Here is a 23,609-nt window from a genome sequence, read left to right on the forward strand (position 1 = left end):
TTAAAAGTTGATCAATCCAACCATCCATTTGGTTTTCTGCTTTTCAATAAATAAAATAAACCAATCAAGTAATGGGAAAAAAAAAAGTAGCTATTTTGAGTTTTACTGAAGGAAATGTTTTTATAGAAACATGCAAAATTTCCCTGACTATTTTAAATGAAAATTACCAAACTGTTGTAAAGAAGTATCATTACCTCATCAAACAGAGTTTGGTGAACTTTGTTATTTCTTTTTCTGTTGTTGCTCTTCTCAAACCAGTTCTAGCTTTTCTATTGTATTTGCTTTACATCTAACTCTATTACATTTTGTTTCAGCTGGTGGGCTTCATCTATGCCTGTTATGTTGTGAAATGTATTACTGAAGAAGAGGACAGCTGTAAGTACTAAAGCTTTATTACATACCAAAAGGATTTTTTTTTTTCTTTAAATCACTCCTCCACTGTGCTGACTCTTGCTGACTTCAACCTCCATAACTTATTATACTGTAGCCAGAACATACTTTCTATCCATCCTTCCTGATATAAAACCTGTAAATGCCTGAAAGACAAAGAAAACATGAAATACAGCTTAAAATATACGTACTCCTTTCTTCTGAAAAATCATTGCAATTTTTTTTCCTCACCGTTTAGCTTAAAACATAAATTTAAAAAAGCAAAAAGCTCAATTGGTAAGTACAAGCTGCTTTTTTTTTTTACAAGATTGCCATTAACTATTTTCATGGTAATTGTTTACCACTGAGGGTATAAGTCTTCTGTGTTGACTTGTGTGTTGGCTTGTAAAAGCATTTCTGGGGAAAAAAATATCTTTAGATCATTGCAGGACCTTCATTTATGAGAGGTGAAACTGTGGAGCTTCTCTTTGTTCCTGCTGCTCCCAGGGTACAATTACAAGAAGTGAAATGATTTCATATAGATGTATGTTTGTATTTTTTCTCTTTATTTATATCAATAGAGGCCAGCTGAATGGAATTTGCTCATATTACATGCTATGGGGCCAAGCAGTTTCCTTTTTTCTCTAACCTTGATATTTATTTTTTTTTTTCAAATGGCCACTGCAGCACTGCAGTACATCTTGGGAATCATACCAAAGCACTTTAGAAAGAAGTATCAGAACTGCATGTAACTTTGATAAAATATACATGAATCCTAGAGAGAGTGCTGCAATAGGAAACGAAAGAGTTTTTATTTGAGAATACTGCTAAGGCTGGTGAAGGTTACATTATATGTTCTCCTATGCAGAAAATAGCTCCAACCCTGTAATCTATTGGCAATAGAGTGCTACAGCGAGCCGTCAAGGGGAGATTTAGTGACGAAATCAAAACACACTTCAGAGATCTTTCTGACTATGCTTCTTTCAGTTGTCTACGTTTCTGTGGCAGCAATAAAGGCATAAGACTAAAAGCTGTTTGGGACAGATGTGTGTAGCAGGGGTATGTCACAAGCAGTTCTTGTTGTTTTAGGGATGGATCCAGTCATATGTACTTTCTCCTACTTTCCTGTTAAGTGCTGGAGGTGAATAACTCTTAGCCCTCCAAAATGAAATCTCATCTATTCTGTCCTGTCTTCTAAGGACTTAAATCTCTTTTGCTCTTTTGTAGTGCATTAAGGCATGATATAAGTAAAAAAGGAGAAACAGACTGGTGACTTGGCTCACAAAGCAAGTGCAGAAATCAGAGCAGGTTTGAGAGGTTTCTCCCATGGTCTATAAAGCAGCATTCCTGGCAGTAATGTGCCACAGCCAATACGGTATTGTTTTCTGCTCACCGCGGGGGGAGCTCCCTGTTGTTCTGAAGCTACAGATTGTCATGCTACTTTGAACATATTCTTGCCATTGTCTTGCTTACTTGGACACTTATTATTTACTACACCTCAGCCAGGCCCCTTCTTCCAGAGAGCCATCTTTACCCATCTGTGAGCATCTCTCTGAGATACTGGAGCTAATCCCCAACCAGCTCAACAAAGCCAGCACAAGTTCAGGTGCCATGGCTTCACCTTCAGTGAGGTTTGGAAGCATGGCTGGGAAAAAAGAGAAAAAGGTAACTTCCATGGCTGAATCATCTGAAAACTGTAATAACGCCCAGATCAGACTTGACCCCTCAAGGTATCACAAAATTAAAGTAGCTTCAATTTCTACTGAGAAAAGGCTGCAAGTGGCAGAGCTTAAGAATGATTGTACTTCTCTCTCTGCTCAGATGTCCACTCTAACATGTGTCAGGTGCTCAACATGACAGCCAGGGACTACAGTCCATACAGATACTGCATGCTCAGGTTTCATTTTATTTATTTTCACTTTCATTTAGACACATTTTCTCTCCTTTTTACTTTGTTTTGGCAACACATCCAACTATCGTGCTCCTCTGAGAAATTGCATATCCCTTATGGATGTTATGTTCTTAAGTATTTATACTTTGGAAGAAGATGCCTAAGTGTAACTTTTTCAGTACATTCACAGTTGGGGTTATCTCATGGATATGGAGTGAGTGAGAAGGAGAAAAGCTTTCAGGAAAAGTAGAATATGTCCCTGGGTCATTGCCAGAACTTCCTGTATGTGCGGATATTTGGTGTGAGATCATTTCAGATGCCCCAGATATTTTTCTTTTCCCTCAGTCTCTTTCACTTTTCCAGTTCCCCACCCCTGAATGCTGCTATGGAGCAAGCTCTGTGGCATAGACAGATGAAGACACCCCTCCTGCCCACAGTTCACTCCATCCCTCAGACTCACTGGGCATTTAGTAACCTTTACTCTTCTGCACACCCACCCTTGCTTAGGATCCATGCCTGGTAGGGGGTGAGGCTGGGCTTGTGCTTGTATGCAGTTGGCAGTTATTGTTCCCTCTGTGTGTTAAAGATGTGCCAGCTATGAAAGATCCTCTGGTATACCCACTCAACCCAAAGCATCCCTCTCACACTACTGCCCTGCTTTCCCAGCTGCTGAAGTGGTCCATGAGGAAAAACAGAGGGACACTGTTGTCTTCTTACCTCTATATTCTCTGATATCACAGGAGAAATCTAGATGTCTGATTTTCAGTACCACTCATACCTGTAAAAATGAGATGCCTCATACGGGGTCACATCAAAGGGGAATTTAGTCACAAGACCTGTTTGATGAAACAGTCAATAGAAAAATGCTTTCTGATGAGACAAAGACAACAGAAAAAGCCTTTTGTTTCTTACAGTGGACATGGCAAACACTCTTACACTCAATTCTATTTCTTCTCCTTTGTTAATGGGCTATGGGAGCAGTCCAGAAGAGGAGCAAAAGGGGCTGAAACACTGAGCATCAAGGACTGGAGAGCAAGGCATAAGACTAGAGAAAAATTCAGGCAACATCCAAGAGCCAAATATAGACAGGTTCTAGATTTTAAGCTGAGGAAAATACTGACATCGCTCTGGAGAAGATGCTTTATCTGCTCTTGGCACAGAGCCTTGACTGTAGAATACAATCAAGTTGCTCTTAAGCTGCTTCAACTGAATTAGCTTTGCTCTCAGAGTAATTGAAATAAACTGAAAGAATTACTGTTTCTCCATTCTTTATGCAGATTTTATTAAAAGAACAAATGTGTGAGGGTAGAATTAAAGCAAATATTTCAATAAGATTAACCTACTCTAACCTCACTAAAGGATTAGGAATGAAACAATACAGTGATCAAATCAGGGTCATAACTAGGACTGAATCAACAAGTCTAGAGGTTTTAATTACTCTCACACTGAACAAATTAAGCAGCAGACCCACTAAATAAAAGCACAAGTCTGCACTGCCTTTCATGAGAACAATCTGCTTTGGGTTCATTCTGTATCAAGGATTAATAAGGAAGCTTCTTTTCCTCCTGGTACCAACCCAAGCAGTGCTCTAACACTGTATGCATTGGAGCTGAACCACAGCACCCATCTTCATGTGTCAGATAAGGTTGGCTTTTCCTCAGTTATTTCTCTTGGTGGTGATTCATCTCTCCCAAAGGTCTCTTCTGCATTGTGCCCCCTGTGGCTGAGTAGGGAGGAGGAACTCTGAGATTTGGAATACTTCTGGTCTCCATCTGGAAAAATGAGAGAGGATGAGTGCCCAGCAGAGCTGTTGCTGACTCAACACTCTCCTCTTCCTTATTGCCGTTGATATGCCTAAAGCCATTGTCATTCTTACCTCATTAGCATTATTAGCTGCAGCAATTAAAAATAAAGCATGAAAATGTCAGCAACAATCATTACTTGGAGGCATGCAACAGCTGTAAACTTATTGGAGCTCCTCATTTGTTTTCCAAAATCATATTAGACTTGCATTTTTCAAAGGCTGTACATTATTTTTAATAACATTGGAATGATCATTTAGTGTGCATTTCCTCACTAACAATTTTGTTCCCTGCTATAAGATGTCACTGCCTTACTGAAAGAAAAATCAATGTATTTTTGAAAATGTTATTAGATATACAGATATTTTGTAGAAAACCCTGGAATGTAAACAGTAAAGCAGCATCCTCCTGGGGCTTTTTGTCTGTAGAAATTCATGTAGAAATTTTGGTTACGGAAGTAGGACCTCATCTTGAAGGTTCTGTTGAGGGAAAGGGGATTATTAGAGGGACAGCTTTTGCTGGGAAGAAATCCCAGCATAGAAAAAAAATCACCAATTCAGTCTGTGTTCCACAATGAAATCCTAGTCCAGAAGGCTCCCTTGCAGGTCCAGACAAGAAGAAGAAACAGCATTTATCTGGTAAAATACAATGGCAAGGCATTCAGAGGATAAATATGAGCTGTCTGAATATTCCCCGAGTGCTATGAGGTAGAACCTTTGCACCATTTCACACTAGCAAGGATCCAACTTGCACATAACACTATCTTCTTTTCCTTTGGCACATAACACTTGCACATAACACTATCTTCTTTTCCAGGTAAACTGCAAACCAAAATAAATTGCAATTGGGTTAAGTAGAGTTTTGCTGCATACTCCCTTGAGCCCAGCTTTTGCGGATATCTGGCACATAAGTAATGCTCTAGATAACCCTTTAAAATTAGTTCAGTCCTCCCTGTAAAAACACGAATTCAAGATTCTATTTGAATCACTGAAAATGTTCAGGGAGACAATGCCCCAGACAGGGGATATCTCCTGGTAAGCAATATAGGATAGCACTTATGTGCCAATAAACTCAGCGTCAAACAACAAACTACTCTGGGATGCTAGGCCTGACCTGGAAAGTACAAGGATGATGACAAAGTTATTCCTTTAAAAGACAATATTAAATTCATTAGACATGAGAGATGTGAAATTTTGACAAACATATGGGATAGGTAGAGGAGCCTTTTATTTTTAACTCTGTTACAGACTGCTTTCCACCCTTAGGTAGATTAGTTAACCTCTCCATACTTCTCTCTCTCATATTTAAAATGGGAAATAATGACAGGGACAAACTCACAGGCATGTTGCATCATAACTTTGAGCTTCTGGGATAAAAGGCACTATTGAAGTGCAGAATATGCTCAGATATCACTTTATTTCTGTGCCAAATGCTTTTCACAATCTGCTTAGCAATACATTACAGAGAAATAATACCTCAGCTTCCATCCCTGCTTAAAAATCCCTAAAACAAAGATAAACCAGTAGCAAATGTGCAGCTATTAATTCTCCTTTAGTACCCTTCCTATTTTCTGGTGAATATGGCTGTAAATCCTGAGACTACCAGGACAGGAGAAAGACAGGAAGTATGGAAAACTAAAACTGAGGGAAATGGCTGAAGATGACTGCAAATATCTGCCTGTAGTCAAGGCCAGACTTGAGTGCATCTCTCGAAGCTGTTGTCCTGGACAGCCTGGCAGGTCTCTTCCACTGCAGCTGAAAGGTGACAGCACAGCTGCAGTGTAAGATGCAGCCCTACCAATGCAGTGTTTTCTGTTAACACTTGTGTAACGCAACACAAGATAGAATGTACTGGGTCTATCCAGCCCCATATTCAACATCTACTGATGAAGAACATCTGATATTCACTTGCATATCCATATAGGCAGATAAGAACACAGCAAGTTTGTGGTTCCCAGAAAATCTTGCCAGTAATTTGCTGTTTGAGGACTTCCTTAGCTAGAAGTGATCTCGTATTTATTTCCCACAATGTTCTTTCCTTCCTGAAACTGTCCACTTGCATTTGAACCAAGAAAGTTTTCATTCAACACAGACTCCTGAGAGAAGGCATTCCAGCACCTCAGCTATACATTCTGTTAGCTTTGCAGAGTGAAAGATTATTTGAGTAATGCGTCCTAAGTCATTCTCTGGAAAACACCAGTCACTTCATCTTCACCTTTTCCATGCTAACACAGGTAGCATTCTTCTCACACACCTACAGCCACATGTAATTAGGCCTGCAGTTTAAACTAACAATTGAGATTTCCACCACAGTCAGTGGAGGCAGGGAGGTAACTCCAAAGGGCAATTTGCCCTATCCATGGTAGAAAACTGTCTCATAACAAGGTGAATCACTGGTTTGACTTGTTTGGTTAATGGACAGCCTTGGCAATCTGCAGAGGCAACACAGAAACAAAGAATAGGAACAAATACAAACCAAGTATTTAAAACACTGTTGTTCCCCAACTGTTGAACTGGCCATTCATGAATGGGAATTCAATGAACGCACCTCAAAAACCCTAGCTACAGCTTGGTTTTGCTGAGCTGCACTCTCCAATTTACAGCTTGTGGCTAAATTAGAAGCTTTTTTCATTTACATGTTTCATATAGTATGGTGACTGCTACATGAATTAAGCAAACCAAAGGTAAGGAAATGGGATGTCTTTAGCTGTCAGGATGCTAGTGGAAGCAGTACTGCCTCATGCTTGTCATCCTAAAGAGCTGCCTTGGAGAGCCATGGTGCCATGTGGAGTATTTAGGAAATTCCCTGAGATGCCTATACAGCATCAAACTTTTGCACATATCAATACCTCGTTCTTGTGTTATTATTTCCATTCATGTCTTGGAGGGAACCTTCGCAGAGCAGAAGGCTGTTGTTAAACATCTTGTTCTCACCAGAGCAGAGCACAGGCACTTCACATCCCACAAGACATGCTCACTGGTTTGAAATCACAGGCTGAAAATGTCTGAGCTGCAGAGTGTGAGGCTGAAGCCTGGAGGGGAAAGACCTATGGTGGGAAGATATGACAAGTGAAACTGCCTGAATTTGAGATGCAAATGGATGTGAGCAGTTCAAGGTATCATAGGGCTTGGCAGACGTTACACAGCCTGGTCTGTGATCATTTGGCACTGCACTGCAGAGAGAAACAAACTTAAAGCTCAGAGGAGGTGCAGTTTGTTTAAATAATAGCAAGTAATTAGTCTGAAGACAAAATCAGTAATGGCATTTTATAATTACAATTAATTTAAAGGTTAATTTCCTTTGGTGCTAAAATCTTATTTAAAACATTTACCAGGGAAGGAAATTAGGATGTTACTATCTAGATGCATAGAATGCTTCTGGGAATCCATGCCTATTATCACTAGAAAATTAGGTTAGACTCAAAGTGGGAATTTCTATTCATTTTAGTGTATAATAGATGGTGGTCAGGACCTCGAGTCAGAAGGGTTGCTTAGGGTAGACTGTATGATTTGCATTTTCTTTGTTTGTGGGATTAATTGCAAATGTTTCCAACAAAAGGGCTGGGTTTATACATGAACAAGCTTGACATGAAAAGAAAATTGGTTATGGATTGCTGCCTTCATAACTAATAAAGTTGATGTTCAAGGAATCCCTAGGAGACAGGGTTGTGGTATGAGGCAAATATAAAAATAAAATCATATGGGGAAAAATGGTGGCATTGCTGGTTTCATCTACAATAATTTCTCTTCTCCCTCACTGTCTTCCCTACCACTCCCCTTGCATCCATCACCACCTCCTGTGGCGACTGTCAACCTCAAGTTTAAAAAATGTCTAAACAACGTAATGTAAAGCTTGAAGGAAGTAACATTTCCATTTCAGCAGCTCATCACAATAGGATACTGCTTAATAAAATCGATGCATTGTAATAACCAGAGAGATATACTTATCTTGTATCATTTTTTTAACTATTCACTGCACATTTTGTCTTTTCAAGAAAGACATGTTGCAGAAGTGTTGGAAAAGATCTGCACATGTGAAAAGGAAATGAACAGTTAACATCTCTTTTATGAACAAAGATACATTTCATATCAAAACATTTTGAAAATATTACTCATCATTGTTTCAGGAAAAGAACACAAAGAAGTCCAGATCATGAAACAATGTCTCACACAGTTGTGTCAAACCAGTAGCAGAAATTAGGTAGTAACTAGTGACAGTTCTGACAACAGAAGTCACAAATGATTTGAGGAGACACTTACATTGTCCCCACAGCTGAATAACATGTGTTTGTCCTGACCATTGAAATGTTTTGACATTTTAAAATAAGCAAAACTCATATTAAAAATCAGGAAAAATTAGCAAAATCCGAGACACTCCACAAACTGAAAATTGCATGGAAAACAGTTTCAGGTGGACTGTCATGTATTGCTTTGGTGCTAGTGAAAGCCTATTTCAATGACAGCTATTTTTTGTTACCTTACACTAAATGTGGGGGCTTTGGAGGCAGGCCCTCCTGTACTGCCCTGGGGCAATGTCTCCTCCTTCACTGTGAGGGAGAGAGGCCAGCTTGGACTCAACAAAGTTAGGGCAGAGGAGCAGCTCTTCCCCACATAGGTCTGTCTCATTGGGGATTCAGCCAAAATGAGCAGGTACAACACTACTGGGTCTGGCCAGCCAAGTTCAGTCCAGACTAAAGGACAGAAGTCTCTCTGGGAGGAGCTGTGATGAGCTGCCAGGCGTGGATTGGACTCATTAACCATTTCCAGTGGCCCTGAAAAAGATATCTCCCCACAGCCTTAGTGTCTTCCTCACTGAAACTGTAAGGTCCTTGCAGTTTCTTACATGCCTGTCACATAGCTTTGTACTAAATTATTTTTATAAGCACACATTCTCTTGAAGTTTTCCTTATTACTTTTCTTTTTAAATATCTAGATAGGTCTTCATTAGCATTGGATTGTTAACTTTCACAGACTTGGGCCTTAATTCTCCACTTTGTTGCACCTACTAATGATTCTTATTCTAATTTATTACTGTAGTGGTCACACTTGGATGCCACTGCCCCGTGCATTTTCTTTTTCCTCTATTTTTTTTTCTTTTTTTCATCTCCGTGTTTCTTGCCCCTGGCAATTATCTGCCTAAGAACAATTTTTCCTAATGATCCGTTTGATAACTTCTATGATAATTCAGTCTACCTTACACTTTCATTACTTCTTAGAATGATTTGTCAGTCAAAAACTATTGCGGGGCTGTGTTTTTTTGATCTGTACTCAAGCATGAAAATTTGAAAGCAAATGGCTATTATCCAGGTCTGTCCAGATTAGAAAAAGAATGTATTATTCAGATTATTAATGTTTTTATAGCTGAGTGAAGGTCTTTTACAGACTCTTCACTAAGCATGGGACAAACCTCACTGCAAGCTCACATTTTGGCTTCTCTAATTTCTGGATCTTCAGCACCATTGTAGTGGGTCTGGGATGGTAGTGATTTTCCACAGCAGCTCCTGCAGTGCTGTGCTTACTGTTGATATCAATATTATGACTACTGCTCACACAGCATCAGGGCTGTCCCTCCAGCATTCCTTCCCCCACCTTCACCAATAGCTGTGGGTGGGCATGATCTTGGGAGGGACCATGGCCAGAACAGTTGACCCAGGCTGATCAAGGAGATATTCCATACCATATGACGTCAGCTCAGTAAAATAAACTGGGGGAGAGGAACAGGAAGGGGAGGCGAGATTCATTTCTGGCCTTCCAAAAGCAACTGCTATGCGTACCGAAGCCCTGCTTCTCGGGAGGTGGCCGGACATCGCTGCTGATGGGAAGTAGAGAGTAACAGCTTTATCTGCTTTTGCTTTGCTTCCCACGTGCGTGGCTTTGCTGCTTATTTATTAAACTGCTTTTATCTCAACCCACGAGACTCCCATCTTATTTTCTCCCCTTCCCTGCCTTGCTGAGGAGGTGGGGGATAGAGCGGTGTGGTGGGCACCTGGCAATCAGCCAGGCTCAAACTACCACAACCATCTATCTTGGTAGTTTTCTACTGGGTACATTCATGAGCTAGGCTCACCTCGAATGCAATATCTGTATCCCTGCTTGGTCCTGATTATAGGGAGTAACAGGCTGACATCCCTGACAGTACCTTTGTAAGAGTAATGACACCAGGTAGTACTTATCAGATATCACAAACCTGTGTACCTCTCTAGTCCTGCCTTGTCTCAGGACTGATCAAGGAATTAGCCAGGGATCAGAAACATGATAAGATGATAAGAAGCTGGAGGAAAAGCTCCAGTGAAGCAAAAAAAATTACAAACTAATGTTGATTATCATAAAAGTAAACAACATGGAAATACCAGCAGCAGTGCAGCATCTTAGCTGAGAAGCTCCACCAAAATCTGTGTAGAGGTTTCCATTTGCTGCTCCTTTGGCAGTTGTAGGGCTCAGAAATGCCATGAGGTTACTAGATAAAAATCTGAGATTTTAGTTTCACCTTACAAATGGGTGAACTAAGAGCACTCACAGTCCATTACTAGATGTTTGGCAGAAATATAATTCATTATACTGCAAGAACTGGGCCCAGTGTCCAAGTCCTTACAGTATTTCTGAACTCTTCTGTGCAAACAGAAAGGTCACAGCCTTATGTATTGGCAGATGCCCTCCTTCCCCCGCTTTCCCAGTACTTTGCTCTGTCCTGTTTTGTGAGTCTAAATCACTGTGCACTCAGCACAAAGACCAATAACATTTGATTACTGTTGTAAACAAACTTTATTGAGATTTTATCCAAGCAAACCTCCTCCTGTGTGCTATATTGTGGAACAGCCATCAGGCCATGCTCACAGCATTATAAGGCAGCAGCACTAAAGTTTTTGGAAGTGTCTTCACCAAACAGCAAGGAGAGTAGCAGGATATTGGCAAAGCTTCAGTATCAAAGGTGTCCTATATGTTCTTTTATATTTTTTCCCATATGTCATTTCTAAAGTTATTAAAACCAAGCCCTAATTTTACTCCATTCCTTTTTTTTTTTTTCTCAGGTCAGATTTTAGCTACCAGCAGCTGTGCACAGCCATGCACACTCTTGCCTCTGTGGTGGTTTAGCCCTGGCTGGGTGCAAGGTGCCCACCAAGTTGCTGTGTCACTCCCTTTCCTAAACTGGACAGGGGAGAGAGAAATATAATGAGACATTAGTGTGTCAAGATAAGGACAGGGAGATCACTCAGCAATTAGCGTCACAGGCAAAACAGACTCAACTTGGGGACAAAAGGTTTGATTTATTACTGAACAATCAGAACAGGGAGATGAGAAATAAAAACCAAATCTTAAAACATCTCCTGAAACCCCTCCCTCTTCCCGGGACTCTCCTTCCTTCCCCACAGTAGCTCAGGGGATGGGGGCTATGGTCAGTTCATCACAGATTGACTCTTCCAATGTTTCTTCTCAGGGGGAGGCCCCCTCACACTTCCCACTGCTAAAGTGTGGGGTCCCTCCCATGGTCTACAATACTTCATGAACTGCTCCAGCATGGGGCCTCTCACAGGGGCAACTCCTCACACCCCCAATATGAGTCATCCACCGGGAGAACAGTCCTTCAGGCACAGACTGCTCCAGCCTGAATCCCTCACAGGATCACAAGTCCTGACAGCAAACCTGCTCTGGCATGGGCTTCTATCTCCCCATGGGCTCCCAGGTCCTGTCAGGACCTTGCTCCAGGATGAGCTTCCCACAGAGTCACAACCTCCTTCAGGCATCCACCCTCTCCAGTGTGGGGTCCTCCATGGGCTGCAAGTGGACCTCTGCTCCCCAGAGACCTCCATGGATTGCAGGGGCACAGCTGCCTCATCATGGGCTGCAGCACAGATCACCGTGGAATCTTCCTTTCAGGGCCTAAGCACCCTCCTCCCCCTCCTTCTCCACTGACCTTGGTGTCTGCAAAGATGTTTTCACATTCTCCCTCCCTGTTGCTGCTGCAGTTTAGCAACTGCCCAGCAACTTCTTCTTCTTCTTCTCAAATACATTATTCACAGAGGAGTTACCTCAGTCACTAATTGGCCAGGCCTTGGTCAGTTGTGAGTCCGTCTTATAATTGACTGGCATTAGCCCTATCAGCTACAGGGGAAGCTTCTGGCAGCTCTTCATTTAAAGAAGCCACCCCTGTAGCCCTCCAGCTACCAAAACCTGGCCCAGGCAAAACCACTACAGCCTCACATACTCATCTCTGCACCAACAGTGCCTCCAGTGATGTTATTAGCTATAGTTTGCTTGCCATCTCTCCTCTCTCCTAGCCACACATGCAATGGAACGCCTTGCTGTGGAAGTGAAGCTTAATCATGGCACTTCCAAGGCCTGAGGGACTCAAGTCTTTAAGACCTCACATGTCAGATGTAGCACCTGTAGACCATGTGTTCTCTCTATGCTTTATCACATAGGAAATATGTTCACTCATGACATGCATGTGCAACAGGCATCCAGTGCACATGTATACACGCTTCCCTTGTCATTAGCACTTTTTAAATGGTATCATCTTTATCATACATAATTGTATTTTTTAAAATATTATTTTAGTTCTTTAGATTCATGAATATTTGCAAGAACTACCATGATACTAAGCACTGCAAAAAACATGAACACCAGCCCCGTTTCTTGGAGCTTGCAGTCTACATATTAGACAACAGGCAACTGATGGGTATGGGAAGAAAGTGAGCACAAAGAAACTATGAGCAAGTAATATTCAGTGTAGTAGACAGAAATAAAAGATACTGGCAACCAAATTATTGCCAACAGAGCAAAGAAGAGTTTTAGACAGAATAATGAGAATTATTTGACAAGACTTTCTCACAAGGAGAGAAAATGCTTGGAAATTTTAAAAGTATGGAGGTCAAGCTGACAGAATTTAACTTTTAGAACATCAAGTAGGAAAGACTGATGTGAAAGGCTTTAAATGTAAAAAGATTTAGCTTCTACTTGATGTAATATAGAAGATTAAATCAAGAGCAGGATGCAGAGAAGAGTAACCTAGCCAAAAATATGAGTCCTGCAGCTTTTGTCTCCTTAACTCCACGTTTGGTGAGTTCAAAGAAAAGCAGTAATTGTGGTATCTGAGAGCCCTGAGTAAATGTTATAGCTGTGTCAACAGATAAAAAAAGTCTTCAATATGCAAAAGTAATCTTTTGAAATTAAATTGAGCACAGCCCAAACAAAAGTTGGCATCTAACATACATCCTCGAGTGACAGGCACACTTGAGGATACAAGTGCCATCGTTCACTATGGGAGGTAGCAGAGAAGGTTAGGGAAGAGCAGCTAAGAGTTCTGGTTTTAGCCATATGGAACTGGAATTGATGTTTAATTATCCATGGGTAAATATCATGAAGAGAAGCTAAAATTTCAATTTGTATGGAAGGAGCAGAGTGAGCACAAGCCAAGTATTCCAGGACACCTTAGAGGGCCAACAACAGCAGAATTTTTTTGTGAGTGTAATCACCCAGTTTACGGGAGGTGGAGAAAGATAAAAAGCAGAGAGTTGCTGCTCTTGGGTCTCCAGCAGAGAATCACCAAAAAAAGTGACTAACTATGGGAGGAGGAAGGTAAGCACCTGCAGAGGACACAGTGGAGACCAGTGAGGCAAAGTTTTCAAGAAAAAGAGAGCAGCAGCTGTGAAAAAGGTGTTTGGATGATCATGGAGGGGACTGTGTGCAATGGGTTACCAGGACCCAAATTTGGAAAAGAAAAGATGATCTGACTGTTATAAATATAAATATAAAGCTATAAATACATATATTATCTGAATACCTGAATCTTTGTGCTTCTGTATTTATATCTTAGTGAGGAAAATTTCTATAAAGTAGAATACCGTTTAGTCTTCTGGTTTCTATTTAATCTCTTTGCATTTGTTTTCTATAGAAAGATGCTAATGCTTTTATTCCACACTGTTTCCTTTCTCTTTTTCCATCTGTTGGTTTCATCAGTTGAAACTTCACATCCCTGTTTGTACTTAGTAATAGAAAATATGTCCCTATCCTGAGCCATACGTCTACAGTTGTAACCACAGTCATATGCCTGACAAGCCCCTTAACACCAGTGAAAGAAGAAAATGTTCAGTCTGAATTCCTTATAACATATTTTGTAGATAAATAGCACTGCTATTATCCTATTCAACTCCAGCTTGGAAAATAAGCATCTCAGCACTCAATATTTCAAAGGAATGGGATTCTGTTTTTGTTTGCATATGCACGTGTGCTTTGACTGAAGCAAAACATGACAAAAGAGCCACTTCTGATAACAGGGACATGGAAGATGAATGTAAAATAGAATAGTCAAAAATGTGTTTGATGGATGAGGTTAGGGATGGAAGCTTCTGTAGTGATTCAGCTAATGAGTCTTGTTTTATTCATCTCATGTTACTGCTGCCAGGAATGTATCAGTCATAAGACACTTTTAGTGACCTTTCAGGCACAGCCAGGATAAAATGCCTGCAGAAAGGGCAGCATTTTGCATGCTTTAAGAAACTAGCTCAGAGTCCACAGGGAGCTTTTACCACAGTCTGGGCACCACAGGCTTTGCAGCGCTGAGAAATTGCCACCATCAAGAAACCTTGCTACAAAGAAATTACTGAAATCCTTTTGTATTGGAGTTCACTTTCTATTCCCTACCTTTACCTACATTGCAAAGTGTGTTGTTGCACACAAGAAGCCATTGTATGCCTACAACAAGGTCACAGTAGTTCTCTCTACCCTACCATCATTTGGTTGCACACATGAGAACTTCCACTGTCAGCTGAACACAGAAATGTCTACAATCTTCCCTCGTTTGTCACTTGACAATCTGGCTTATTAACACTCTGTGTTTACTTCCTGCAACAGGGCAAAGACACAACATGTCCAGAGATATTCAACATACGTCTTTTTTCTCATGCCCACACAAATTCATTTTACTCAAAGAAAACTTTTTCTTAACACATTGGCATAGCTTTCTGAAAACAACCCTAAAATCACCCTTAAGACCATTTGCCCTCACAACTGCAAAACAGAGAACATATGCCTGCACCCTTCTGAAATGGCTTACCCTTCTGAAGTTGCTTGAAGGGCCTTGGGAAGCAAAGAAGAAATGCAAAGTGAGATGAATGCATGCAAGCAACATCTGTAAAGTGAAATGAGTTGACACAAGTGAGACACTCAGTTGAACACAGGTATTTGCTAACATGTTACCAGAGCTCAAGAGAGAGAAAAAAAGAAAACTGGGCAAGAGAACACGAAACAACAGCTACAGCAAAGATGTGTCTATTGTTTTTGCTGAAATCTTTGTATTTGAAGAAAAGGTGTTTTATTTGCCCCCTATCTAGTACTTCACACAACAATATTCCTATAGTGAAATCTACATTCTGTGCCTATAAACCTAGAACTTCCAAATACATGGTCACATTGCAATAGTTATTCTGATGGGTACAGACAGTAAGCAGGAAGCAGCAAATGGCATTTATCTTCATTTTAGCAAGATTTTGTAAGTAGACCGGAGGAAGCACTGTACAGATGCAGTCAGGATAGGTTGTGTGCAGGATTGTTTAAAACTCTATTTGAAATTTAGTTATCAACCAGCTGGGATGACATTTCAGATAGGATCCCACTGGGACCTCAGCTAAGGAAATAATTCTCTTCATTATTTTTGTTAACAGCACAGATGATAGAGGAGAGAACATTTGTAAAACTTTCAGATGAAACCACACTGGGAGGGGTACAAGCACTTGTGAAGATGGAATTAGAAGTCAAAGTGGTCTTGAGAAGTAGCTTGATATCAAGAAGATGAAATTCAATACAGACAAGTGCAAAAGAACTCCTGTGGGGAAGAATCAATCAAGTGTCCTCAGATAAAATATAGACTACTTGGCTAGACTACTGTTAGCATCAAAACATAAAAATAAAGATCTGGTTATTAAGCACTTGTGTGATGTTACTGAAGAAAGAATTTAAAAAAAAAAAAAGTTATTCCAGGCAATGCACAGAAGTCCTACAGGGCAGTTGTTCCAGCTAGTCCTAATTTGTGCACCACAGAGTAAGGAAAGCATAAGTAGACTGAAGAAGGACCTTCAGGCTTGGAAATTTAGAGCCTTGAAAATTTAGAGCCTTGGAAACTCAGAGCCTTAGAAAAGGGGGCCACAAGAAAAATTTGAAAGAACTAAATATGCTTGAATCTGGAAGAGATGAAGAGCATGAGAATATTTTTTTTAAATGCTTGAAAGTAGTTATAAAAGGGGGAAAAAATGGCCCATTTATCTTCATATCCATAGGGAGAAAAGGCCAAAATGTATGAAAGTAGTTCATTTGCTGGAAATTACATTTAAATTAGACATTAGGAAGTTAGGCACAGGGAAAGGCAACACAGACAGACTACAGAACCTCCTTCATTAGAGATGTCAGGGACTAATTTAGTAAAACATCATTCTGGGATAGGAACATACATAATGCTGACAAAGAGCACAGAATCAGGTAAATTACTTCAGTGGGGGCAGGTTCAACACATCTGTAGTTACAAGAAGTATACTATACTGATCCAGTCTAGTGGTGGCTCTTTGCTTGCAAAGTAAATGATGGATAGAGGATTTCATTTCGTAACATGTCTAGAATGCATGTAACTGCATCAACAAGTGTGGCACATTTTGAGGGGCTTTCTTAGTATAAAATAACTTCACAAATGCAAGTTTAAGGACTCCAATCACTGTAAAAGTTCTCAAACCATGGGATTTAAATTTATATTTTGCAATTTTTATCTGAACATTACAGTGTTTTAGGTCCACAAGAAGCTGTCCTTTAATAAAGAATCTTCAACTTTTTTTTTTCTGCTTTTAATGTACTCAGAGCCAGTCTGTCAGTATCAGCACCAAGACCTGTGAAAAATGCATATCCATACCTGAACTCTTTGGCTGTTTTCTATCAAAGCCAAGTCAAATTCACATCTGCTGTTTAAGAGACAATGTTTCAGGGATGAGAGCCATTCACAAATAGCCCTCAAAAGCCAATACTTGAGTCTCCTGGTGCAAAGGAAGCAAAGGGTGAGCTTTTGCCAGTGTAAAGTGTTATAGTAGAGCAACAGCAGTCTTAGGCTCAGATGAGATTGAATTGCTCTGGAAATTGTTTAAAATAAACATGAGAAGGCCGTTGGGAACTGGCAATAGTGTTAATTAATGAATAACTCCCACTCTACAACCTTCCTGAAAACCTCCAGTGCCTTGAGAGAAATGCTGGTTTCCTTAGATCTGTGAATCTTTCTCTCTGAAGCTCGGATAAATTGTTCCAACCCTCTGTTCGTGCAATTCAACTCAAATGTCAAAGCAGGGAATCAGAGAAACTTCTGTCTCTCAGACAGAGCCAGATCAATGTGCTCTCTCCTCTACATCACTGAACCACGGTTTGACAGAAAGCTAGACATAGTAATCACAGTCAGAAGCAATGCATTCCTGCCAATGAATAAATGGTTTTCAGCATTTCTAATATCTGAATGGCATGTTGTTTTATACTCAGTGAGGTGGTCTGCTTGAAAAAGAGAGATATGCATCTATTTCTGATAAAGAGATGGCTGTTATAAATCCCTCAGTGTTTTCTGCAATTTAAAATTAATTTCATTTTAAAACTGAAAAAGAGGCTTTGCTTTTCTCTAATTTTTTACCCTTTTCCTGCATCTCAAAAATTAGGTGGTCTAATTTTAGCACATTATTAGTGGGCCTGTCAAAAATAATCTCTGTGCTGGGTGGTTCTTGAATGATAGTGCCTGTCACTTCTGGAAAGACGTTGCTAATGAAAGCAATTTTACCCCTTTCAGTTGATTTCATAGGTGGATTTGACTCTTACGGCTATCAAGGTCCACAGAAGACATCTCATTTACAGCTACAGCCCATGTATATGTAAGTATTTACCTTCTGAGATATTCTACTGAGTAGCAGGCTGATATTAAAGGATCATTAAGCTGAAAGTATGACATGATTTAAAAATTCAGAATAGGCAGAAGCCTTGTTTGATAAACCAAGTTCAAGTTACACTTAAGCACCAACATTACTCCTCTGTTGAATCATAATGATTTCTTAGGGCGGGATATAACATGTCATTTGGTTTTACCCTGTTTTCGTTCAGGCAGGTTCCGCTCAGAGGCAATGAGAATTTTTTATTGTAAAAACTAATCCGATCTAACAAAACTTGGTTGCAAACAGTCATGGGTTTTTAAAAATCTATTAGCAAGTTCAGCAACTTGCTAATTTAGTGAATGCATATAGCATCGGTCTTACCTGCACATCTGTTCACTGAGGTACCTCTGTATCTCATTTCTAGTCTCCGCATTTAAAAACAAAACCAAACCAAATGTAACAACATATGGCTTTTAAAACTAGTTTGAATACAAGACAGTATTTTACCTGAACAGTGACTGACAACTTCATTCACTGCCTGATATATTGCAGTCTCATATATTTGGGGATCAAATGGGTAATCAAATCTCAGCACATATACACAACTGGAGTACATTCACACTAGAGCTAACACACAACCATAGACCAGTCCAGGAGTAATCATCTCAAATATTTCTTGTACTGGTGCCAACTGTAATTCAGAACAGTTCTGACTGCCCAGATAAATCTTACTTCACTGCTGCAGCCTTTTGAAACAGTTTTTATTTACCATCACTGTCCTACACAGTAAAAGCACACCACAGAACAGCTCACAAAAGGGCAACATTTACCTTTTTCCTTCCTTTCTCTTCTGAATATCTCTTTTGAGGAACAGAACTAAATACAGACAAGCAATATGTATCACAACATATTCTTCCATTCATCCTTTCAATGTAATTTAATTTCTTCTGATTAGTGGAGGCAAATCTGCTAATGGATTAGTGACTTTTCATGGAGCTGGCACTTACTCCTTTATCGGTGCTACAATCAGTTCTGTGGTTGTGCTTAGGACTAGGCCCTTTGGGAGCTTTGCTAGAGCTTTTTAATAATCTCAAATTACAATAGTGCATATCTCCAATGCCATCTTAACTTCAGCTTCCCATCTGTCTATGCTCAAGTAAAGATTCTTCACCTGCACTTTTGGCACAGTGCTGTGCATTTAGAAAGTGTTATTTCCTTCCTAGGATTATGTGTAGCTCATAGGTACTCAGAACAATTCTAATCCTATTTCTTTCTCAGTACACCATACCTTGTCATCAACATATGGAGCTCTCTATCTGAGATATTATCCCATTCTCTTTATGCTCTCAGTGCTTTTTTACAGAGCAGCAGATTGCATTTCTGAGCATCTTCATACTGACTGGAAAGAAAGTTAGACATGTGGAAAAAAAAAGAATGCAATATTTTCAAGCTTGTAGCTGAGCTGAAGAGATATGTGTTTAATCCATGTAAACTATGTTCCACCTTGTATCAGTACTGTGTTCTCACTGGAATATAGGTGATTTTGCTGTCTTAACTGAGATAGAAATTGATATGTGAGCTGATGTTTTGCCCAATCAGTGCACAAAATTATTGTCATGTCCCAACCATAGTCAAGCAAAGTTTGCTTCTGACTGTACAGTGTTTGACAAGATTCTCTAGAATTGCTACAATCTGTCCTTAAGAGGTGTTTACAGCATTTAGTAATACCTTTTTGTTAATTACAGATTAGGTACACCAGGAACACATGCATATGTTTCACATTACAGTTGCTCTGTAAATGTAGGCAGACCATTAGGTAATGGAGTGATAAATCTGAATGTCAAATCAATCAGCTGTGGTTTGATCTGCTTAAAGCACTATTTACAGTAATATTACATACTGGAAATCAAAACACACTGATATGATAAGAGCAGGCTATACTTGGGGTTTTAAAGCTTTACTTGTTGGGAGGAAGGTTTTGGTTCCTTAGAGATCTTGTTCACCAAAGAACATCAGTATTAGCTTCCATAATATTCGAGGATTAAAAAACAAACAAAAAAAAACCAAAAAAAAACCCCAATGAAAACAAACAAGACTTTACTTTCTGGCAAACATCACCTGCACTGTACAATGCTTGGCACCTCTAGGGGATGAGTAAAAGGTAAGAATCATTTACAATAGAAAGGCAGAGGATAGGATAGGATAGGATAGGATAGGATAGGATAGGATAGGATAGGATAGGATAGGACAGGATAGGATAGACCTGTTTTATGGAGTTCATTGCCATACTCTCAATACTATCCAAGGTATAATCATATCCATCCAGGATACAACTATGCCTATAGATATCCATAAAGCTGTATTCATATAGCTATTTCCACAACTTTATCAATTGCTACTAAGCAACCTCCAGTCTAATTCATAGAATCATAGAATTGTTTTGGTTAGAAAAGACCTTTAAGATCATCTAGTCCAACCATTAACCTAACACTGCCAATCCCATCACTAAGCCATGTCCTTCAGCACCTCATCTGTGTATCTTTTAAATATCTCCAGGGATGGTGACTCCCATCACCTCTCTGGGCAGCCTATTCCAGTGTCTTAATGACCTTCTCTGTGAAAAAGTTCTTTTTGATATCCAATCTAAACCTCCTCAGTGATACATAACACAGCAGCCCTTTACAATTGAACTACATCAGAGCCTTGGAACCTCCCTTCATGCAACTTGAAGCAATTTCCTCTTGTTCTGTCACCTTTCATGTAGCTGTAGAGGGTGATCATGTCTCCACTCAGCATCCTCTTCTTCAGACTAAACAACCCTAGCTCCCTGAGTGTAAGACTTGTTCTCCAAACCCTTCACTAGTCTTGTTGCCCATCTCTGGGCACTCTCCAGCACCTCGGTGTCGTGAGGGGCCCAAAACTGAACACAATACTTGAGGTGCAGCCTCACCAGCACCAAGTACAGGGACATAATCACTTCCTTATTCCAACTGGTCACACTATTTCTGATACAAGCCAGGATGCCATTGGCCTTCTTGGCCATCTGGGGTCATGTTAATCAACACCCCTAGGTTCTTTTCTGTGGGATATCTTTCCAGCCACTCTGCCGTAAGCCTGTAGCATTGCAAGGGGTTTTTCAGGCCCAGGTGCAGGACGTGGAACTTGGCCTTGTGGAACCTCGTGCAATTGGCCTTGGTCCATCAATCCAGCCTGTCCAGGTTCCTCTGAACAGCCTTCATGCCCTCAAGCCTATTTATGCTCCCACTCAGCTTCGAATCATCTATGAACTTACTGAGGATATACACAATTCCTGCAAAAGATCAAGAAAATATGATTTTGTTTGTCAACAGCTCTGTCTCCTCTGCTATTTAGGTTTATGCTAGGTGCAGCTAATGTGGAGCTCTGGGTTTAGGAGAGAAATAGGAGATAGTTGCCTTTATATCATATGGTTGCAAACTATACCCAGAGGCACAATAACACCTCTTTCTGTTGTCTATGGTGTGGTAGCATCTATATTTGTGCTAGGCATGCTGCAAAAGTGAAGGAGAACATATGCCTCAGCTTTGAAGAGCTTACCAAAATAGTATCAGCTTCTAATAGTTGTACAGATTCTGCCAAAATAGAAATTTCACCATGTATTTCAGTAATAAGCACAGAGAATCCCCATATAGTTGCCAGGTCAATTCATATACAGAAATAGTACAAATCGTAAAGACAGAGAGTTGTGTGATAGGCCACAATCATCAACTTGCTGTTTTCAAGGTGAATTGATTTAAAGGATTGCAATTACAGAATTCCATCCACACACACTTTTATTTCAGTTCAAGCCAGACATATTTACATACAAGTGATTTAAATCAGTTTTAACTGTTTTATACATGCACAATTTAACTATTATCCTAAAGGAATGCTGGGTTTAGTAATTGCTGTTAGGACACTGTTTCTTAACTAGTTTCCTCCTGTGTTCTAAAGTTGTCACTTCATTTAGTTAATTTGGAGGTTATACCAAACCTACACAAACTTACACATGCAATTAAATAATTATATTGATTTATTCAGGGTCCTTATGTTTACATTTCTGTTGTGTTAGAATTATTACCCTCTATTTCTGATATCAGTCAAGCTCTACTTAGAAGAACATTCTAATTCAGTTTAAACACAGTCAGTAAATTTGTGTAGAACTTCATTGCTTATGAAAAACTACCATAAATGAACAGAATACTTGAGAAAAAAACATCTTGACTTATGAAATATAAGCATTATCTGTATATGGTGAATTTAGGTGACTATTTCTGGCTATTGTTCCCTCCAGTAGTCTAGAATTATTAGATTTAGGCTCACTTTGTTACTTTTCTCTATATTATAGGCTTTGAATTCCAATCATAACTCTCATCATCTCTTCCAATTTTGTATTTAATTTAAACCAGCTTACTTTTGGAAGAGAAAAATATATTCAATTTAAAGTTGTGCTTTAAATAAAATACTGATGGTTTAGAGGAGATTTCTTATCATGACGTTTATCTACTTGTTATAAATGGCTTTTTTTCATTATTTAAGTGCCAACAGTGTGCTCTATGCTGTACAAGCCAAGAAGCCTAGACAGTGTCTTCAAAATGAATACGCTTTTTAAACAGAAGGGGACAGAACTGGTGCTCATGTACCTCCTTTGCAGTGCGGCCACAGCTGATATACTAAAAAGCCGCTTCCTGGCATTCTGTGTGGGAGATGCCAGTGCTCATTTCCAGACCATGGGACAAGAACACAATCAGATGGTGGAAATCAATTGTCAAGAGAAAATTCTGCTCTTGGGAGGTGACCGAGGAAGGTGACTAAACATTCCATGGCACTGATTCTGCTGCACATGAAAAAGCACAGTTGTAGTTGAGGAACAAGTCTGCACTGCATGATCACAGCTCTAAAAACAGTAGTAAGGAGGGAGGGAAGAGAGATTTTTTTTTAATGGTTTTCACGGTAAAGTTATTTGATCAAGAAAAGAAGCAACGAGGCAAAAAAAAATGCATGCATGTTTGATGCTAATGTCTAATGCACTCGAGAAATTACTCAAAAGCAGTTCAGCCTGAAATGAAGTTTACTTTTGTCATATTCTGTGAAGTCTGAAAAATCTTTGCATTATACGTATACACACATTCTATGTACGCACAGAAACACATATGTATATGTACACAGATCCCTACATATATGTGTGTGTGGAGATATATTTTTAAACATATATGCACACTTACATGTTCTCTGCTACACAAGACTGTTGGTAGGCATTGTTTTTCTCTAGCAGACAGCTGACAATAGTTTCTGGCTAAGGGGATCCTACCTTTCATTGAATGTTTGAGGCATTTTAAGTCAGTAGCTCAGGGACAGAGGAGTGTAAGAGTTCATGTATTTGCCTCAGTAAACAGGCCCACCTTTTCTCTGTGTTATATTTCACGTGTGTTATGGTGCTCATGGTCTCCTAGTCTAAGGCTGTAGGTATTTGTCTAGATAATTGCACATAATAAAGGTATTACCTACTTTACCATTCACTTGAAGTATAAATGAAGCAAGCAAGACAGAAATAGCAGCAACTGGAGTATAACCACTGTGACACTCAGGAAGTTCATGCAGTACAAATCTGCTGTGTTATTGTCTCCTTAAGATGCACATTTGTGGAACT

The 23,609-nt window shown here is 39.7% G+C and overlaps 1 protein-coding gene across 1 annotated transcript in view; it reads left to right on the top strand.

Annotated features, from left to right (window-relative positions):
- The window catches only part of NKAIN2 (sodium/potassium transporting ATPase interacting 2), a 303,333-nt gene extending 285,385 nt beyond the window's left edge, over window positions 1–17,948 (top strand). The window contains exons 5-6 of the mRNA XM_061989613.1: window positions 315–375; window positions 17,863–17,948. Coding sequence (XP_061845597.1) covers window positions 315–375; window positions 17,863–17,948 — 147 coding nt within the window. The remainder of the gene's footprint in view (window positions 1–314; window positions 376–17,862) is intronic.
- The last annotated feature ends 5,661 nt before the right edge of the window (window positions 17,949–23,609 follow it).

Source organism: Colius striatus, chromosome 2 (assembly GCF_028858725.1).
Source record: "Colius striatus isolate bColStr4 chromosome 2, bColStr4.1.hap1, whole genome shotgun sequence".
NCBI lineage: Eukaryota > Metazoa > Chordata > Aves > Coliiformes > Coliidae > Colius > Colius striatus.